General features: G+C 35.5%; 1 protein-coding gene across 1 annotated transcript in view; it reads left to right on the top strand.

Annotated features, from left to right (window-relative positions):
- The window catches only part of LOC310718532 (uncharacterized protein), a 20,496-nt gene extending 15,510 nt beyond the window's left edge, over positions 1-4,986 (top strand). Inside the window, exons 11-12 of the mRNA XM_083527419.1 lie at positions 2,443-2,530; positions 3,192-4,986. Coding sequence (XP_083383545.1) covers positions 2,443-2,530; positions 3,192-3,248 — 145 coding nt within the window. The 3' untranslated portion in view covers positions 3,249-4,986. The remainder of the gene's footprint in view (positions 1-2,442; positions 2,531-3,191) is intronic.
- The last annotated feature ends 1,463 nt before the right edge of the window (positions 4,987-6,449 follow it).

Below are 6,449 nucleotides of genomic sequence, written 5' to 3'. Positions count from 1 at the left end.
CTACATCTTCTAGAAATTCTAAAATTAGCACTTATTGGAAGGTAACACTGTATAGAGTTGTACAGCGATGATATTCTTAGTTTGTGTCAAAATAAACCAGGATTAAAATATTCTTTTGATAAATACTTTGATACTTTAATGGCTCTGAAAATGCCAAATCCCATAAATGTGACTGTAAATGTGAAATTTTAAATACAAGCATATTTACAGAGTTTAAATAATACTGAATATTGTGAATTAAAATTCCCGCAAAGGTGTAGAGATGTACTGTATATTGATTCTCAATGACTACAGAATTATTATATTAAGTTGATTATATGGACTAAAGTTTGTGGACACCAGACTTTTGGATTTGTGTGTGCTTTTTTTAAAAATTAAACATTTAGTTCCAATTTGCTGCATAATATCCTCCAATCTTCTGAGATGATGATCCACTAGATTGTGATTTGGGCTTCAGCCACAAGGTTATTGGCAAAGTCAGGTACTGCTGTAGGTGAGGTGAGGAGATCGTTGTTCAATCGCGTTGAGGTAAAAGCTCTTTAGCAGGAGATCTTTCACACCAATCCACGTAAAGCATATCTTCATGGACCTGGATTTGTGAACAGGGACAACGTCATGCTGGAACAGGTTTGGGTCTCTTTCAAATAAAGCAAAAATGTACTGCTACCAAATCCAAAGATGTCATAAACAACTGTGTGCTTTCAACTTTGTGGTGCAGAACCAAATATGGCTGGAAAAGTCAGGTGTCCCAATACTTTTGTTCATACAGTGTATATTATATATACAGATTCAATCCAAAATTAAGTTGAAGATCATTTGGGCATAAATAATGCAACAACAAACAAAGACAACTGTTAATTATATAGAAGTTTTCTTCATTCATCTGGTGCACTGCTTTCAATTTCTGGCTCAAGTACTAGAAAAGATTTTCGAGCAGTGACAATAAAAAAAGCCGACTTTACAGACGATATACGACCTTGTCATAGCTTTAATGGCTGCTGCTCCAGCGTTTGATTGATATGCATTTATAGAGTGCATCTGGAAAGTGTTCACAGCACTTCACTTTTTTTTTCCACATTTTGTTATGTTACAGCCTTAAATTTTACAAAAAAAATCCTATAATGACAACGTGAAAGAAGTGTGTTTAGAATCGTCATTTATTATAACTAAAAAACAAAAAGATCATGTACAGTATTCACAGCCTTTGCTCAACACTTTGTTGAAGCATATTTGGCACCAATTACAGCCTCAAGTCTTTTTAAGTTTGATGCACCTATTTCTGGGCAGTTTCTCCCATTATTCTTTGCAGAACCTCTTGAGCCCATCAGGTTGGATGGGAAGTGTCGATGCACAGCCATTTTTAGATCTCTCCAGAAATGTTTATATAGGTTCAAGTCTGGGATCTGACTGGGCCACTCAAGGACATTCACAGAGTTTGTTATCTTGGCTGTGTGCTGAGGGTCATTGTCCTGTTGGAAAATGAATCATCACCCCAGTTTGGGGTCCACAGCTCTCTTGAGCAGGTTTTAATCAAGGATGTGTCTGTACATTGCTGCATTCATCATTCCCTTGATCCTGACCAGTCTCCTAGCTCCTGCTGCTGAAAACATCGACATAGCATGATGCTGCCACCACCATGCTTCACTGTTGGGATGGTATTGGCCAGGTGATGAGCGGTGCCTGGTTTCCTCCAGACATGACGCTTGGCATTCAGGCCAAAGAGTTTAATCTTTATCTCTCATGGTCTGAGACTCCTTCAGATGCCTTTTGGCAAACTCCAGACTATGTGCCTGTTACTGAGGAGTGGCGTCCATCTGGCATCTCTACTGTAAAGGCTTGATTAGTGGAGTGCTGCAGAGACGGTGGTTGTTCTGAAAGGTTATTTTCTCTCCACAAAAAAATGCTGGAGCTCTTTTAGAGTTCTTGGTCACCTCCCTGACTAAGGCCCTTCTCCCCCAATATCTCAGTTTGGCCGGTTGGCTCCGCTCTGGGAAGAGTCCTGGTGGTTCCAAACTTCTTCCATGCAATGCTTCTTCCATTCCTTCAATGCTGCAGAAATATTTCTGTTCCCTTCCCCAGATCTGTGCCTCGATACAATCCTGTCTCAGAGGTTTACAGACAATTCCTTGGACTTCATGGCTTAGTTCATGGCCTTTCCAATCAACTGAATTTACCACAGGTGGACTCCAATTAAGTTGTAGCAACATCTCAAGGATGATCAGTGGAAACAGGATGCACCTGAGCCCAATTTTAAGTGTCTTGACAATGGCTGCGAATATGTACGTGATTTTTTTATTTTTTTATTTTTTTATTTCCCATTGTCATCATGGGATATTGTTTGCAGCATTTTGTGGAGAATATTGAATTTAGAAATAAGTCTGAAACATAACAAAATGTGGGAAAAGTAAAGCGCTGTATCTCCTGATTCCTCTTTTCCCCCAGCCAGCGCAGTGAAACTCTCACCAAGAAAGAGAAGAAGAATCTGATCGAGTGCAATGAATATGTCAAGGATGTCATCAAAAACAAAAAGGTAAAAACCTGTCAAAGACAAGTCAAAAAGTGTCCTTTTTTTTAATTTATAATTAGTGAGTTACTGCTAAAATGTGATTTGCTAACAAATGACCGCGTTATTGACTGAAAATCAGCATACAATAACAAAAAATTTCATAAAATGAAAGTTTGTAGAAACCAGATTGGTGCTTTTTTTTGAGCATCTTTAGTCCCCATTTACTGTTATAATAACCTTCACTCTTCTGGGAAGATGTTTCAATAGATTTAGATGTCGAGATTTGTGAGATTTCATCAATTGAGGTGTTCAGTAGCGTTGAGGTCAGATCTTAATTGCAGGAGATCATCAACTCCAAACTATAACTGTACTATTAAAAAAATCCTATCGAATACTTTTGCTAATGCAGTTTATATTTTTTTAGTGGACTATCTACAAGCTAGTTCCTCTTATCACTTACCTTATAGCAGCTGTAAAAAATAATTCTCTAAGAGAAACCAAAAATCTGTTCAACTAAAGACTTTCTTGTGGTGGAAAAACATCAAAGCAATAACACTAGAGTCTCCTTTCATTGACGTAAAGGTCGCTGTTACTACGGAAACGGTAATGCATGAAAGTAAACGACCTGCGGCGTGGTCACGACTCCTGAATAATGCATATAAATCCCTGTGTCTCTTGTGAACAGAAGAAACTCTACGAAGAATATCTAAAGCAGTGTGCGGCCGAATACGACTTCAACTGAACGGAGGGACGGGAAATTCACCAACGACAGGAATTTCTTAGCGGGAAATATGTAGCAAGCACATCTTCAGGTTAAACCTCAGTAGTCCACTGTGTGTAAATGTAATATCGTTTTTAAACAGGTTGTACAGGGGTCAGTTGTACGCACTCCAACGTCATAATTGTGCCTTTTTTTTTGTTTGTTTTTTGTCCAACATGAACAAAGGATCTGGAGAACTTTCCACCAGCCTGTGTGTACTTTTAAAACCATGTCTTTAATTCAGCCAGCAAAAACAGTATTGTTTACAAATCAATAAGCTGCACTGATTCAGTGACTCCGAAGTTTTCTTATATATATATATTTAGAGCCAGATCACAAGTAAATAAGGCTGAAAATGTGAACAATTTTAACCAGCCACGTGAATGACAGACTGTGACATCTTTGTGGGTCAGACTTGCTATCGATTGTTTTGGTCTTTTAAAGATTTTTTTGATGTTGATGTGATTCCGATCTTAGTCATTTTACCTACTATATTTCTATAATATTACTCTAAACTGCACTACTACAGCACTTAACTTCCTGTCATTTACACTGATGTTCTAGAAAACATATAGTGCCTGTGAAACGTTCGGTCTTTCAGGATTTTTGAGAGACACATGCATGTTCCTTCTGTTTCTATGCAACACACGACATAATGTAACAGTTCGAAGATTCACTTTGACCCAACAAAAATATAATGGTAATACAATAATGAATAAAAACGTTACACGCTCTCTGCATCCAGAAATGTTTGTTTCTCCAAACATTCAGCTTTTATTATTTGGAGATTTCTTTCTGACTTGGTGATCCAGTTCATCCCAGAGCAGTTCAATAGGATTTAGATGTGGTGACTGGGAGGCCGTTTCATGATACATAACAATCCATCCATTATCTCATTGTAGAAGTCGGTTCAGAGTATCCGCAGTCCAGACGGAATTGCATGGTGTTGAAGTACGGAATGGTTGCCATGTTGGTTCGTTTCACCTGGAATAAACCTTTATAAACTTTCCCTGCTCTAAAACGATCCCAGATCATTACGCTTCCACGTCTATGCTAACATCTTCTCTCCTGTTCTCTGTCTCTTGTCAAAATGTCGAATTCTGTCCACTTTCCTCCATTCATTCACTTTCCAATTCTTGTGTTTTTTTTGTTTTTCAACCGAGTTCATTACATATAAAACCTCCAAATCTCAAAATCCATGAAAGACTGCGTGCTTTGACGCTTTCACAGGCACCATATTAGTTCCAAAATGCCCATAATGCTCATGACTGCCATAGGGAGTGGATTTGAATGATTTCAATTGATTGAGTAGATGGCGATCTTAAGAGAATTCTGTAAAGCGTCTTCCATGTCAAATGAAGATCAGCTAATGATGGAAAAGCAGCTAAAGGAAATAGCCATACGTGTGTGTTAGTAGGTAAGCAAATCTAATTATGTTAATGACACGTAAACCGTTAATAGTATTTATTGTTTGCCAGTTTTCTAGGTCTTCAATTTCTTTTTTCTGAGAAACTGCCAAATTTGTTCAAACCTTTTCTAATGCGAACTGTCTCATTTATTCAAAGTCTCCTTAAAGTTTTCTACTTCTTTTAAATAATGAACATTTCCTACCTGGTGAAAATTCAGTCTTCCATACTGAACAGATGAAGCTTTGTGTTATAATTGTGTATTGTACTGTGTAACTGTTAAAATAAATCTATTAAAATTAATTTTATCCTGATTGTGTTTGTATTCTGTCTGTTTAATGACCGGCCACTTATGCAGCACTCAATTTACGCTGATGTTCGTTTTAATTTTAATGGTGTGACATGATAAATAAGACAGTTATCTTCAGGTATCATTGTGTATTACTACACATACTGGAGCGCGTTCTATCACTCTCATCATAGTTGCTTGTGGACAGTTTGTTAATGAACCACAAGCATTTTTATCATTTACACTTATTGCTTTATAGATTGGAACAGCAGTAAAGGAAGCCATAATGTTATATCAGCTAACAGTAAGATATTTTACTAGTCTCTCTCTCTCCTTCTTTCTCCCTATCTCTCTATCTCTCTCTCTCTCTTTCGTCATGTGTATTAAATATTTGGATGTAAAATAAGAATATTAGGAAGTCTATTTGGAAAAAATTCCTTATTTGGACATGGTTTGAATCTGTTTCATGGCAAATTATAGAAATAAGAAATGTACATTCCTGACAGCTCAATGTGATTTAAATTGTAGAGGCTAAAAAATGTCTAATTTAAACTTTACACTTATTTAGAAATTATATATATATATTAAAAAAAAAAAATCTGATCCAGAGGTATTAAATATTTAATAAATTCACTTTTATATAAAAGTGAATGGATTGTACATCTATATGATTACCAGATGGAAAACGGATAAAACATTATACCTGGAGAAAGAAAACATAAAATAATAATAATAATAATAATAATAATAATAATAATAATAATAATAATAATAATAATAATAATAATAATAAAATAATTAGGGCTAAAATATTTCATGTTGATGCTTGTTTTAGGTTCTAGAACTGGAAATCCCAAGTGACCAAGAGACTGAAATGATTTAGTTTTAACCCATGTTTTAGTTTTTGTATGATTAGTCTTTAGTCTGTGATTAGTCTTAATATTTAATTAGTTTATCTGTGATTAGTCTTTGCCTATTATTAGTCTTTATCTGTGATTAGTTTTTAATTGTGATTAGTTTTTACTGGTGATTAGTCGTTGTCTTCTGATTTGATCTTTGCTCTCCACATTTTTTACACTGTGCCTTTATAACATTTCATGATTTGTAGTCTATAATAATCAATGAGCACATCTTCATACTCACATGTTAGGAATTAAACCAAAGAAATACAGAAAACCACAGAATATTTAAAAGCAACAAATTTATTATTTCTGGGTTTCAACAGCACAAACCCCTTTCCTATGAGCCTCCTTTCCCTGAGTTAGTAACAAAAAGGAGTTTGAGGAGGTCAAACTCTACCAGTTCAGCATTCAGAATTATTGCATACTATCTAAAAATAGAATCATTTCATCAGTCAATCGTCGATCGATCCGTCAATCAATAAAAGATAAAAGAGCAAATACAAGCTTGTAGTTTTATATCACTAGCATTATTTTTTTGTATATATATTTATTTTTTGAGGTAAAGCTTTAAATATGTACTTATTTC

The sequence above is a fragment of the Silurus aristotelis genome, assembly GCF_946808225.1.
Source record: "Silurus aristotelis genome assembly, chromosome: 23".
Lineage (NCBI taxonomy): Eukaryota > Metazoa > Chordata > Actinopteri > Siluriformes > Siluridae > Silurus > Silurus aristotelis.
The sequence above is the reverse complement of the archived record's forward strand: the minus strand, read 5'-3'. Positions and strand labels throughout refer to the sequence as shown.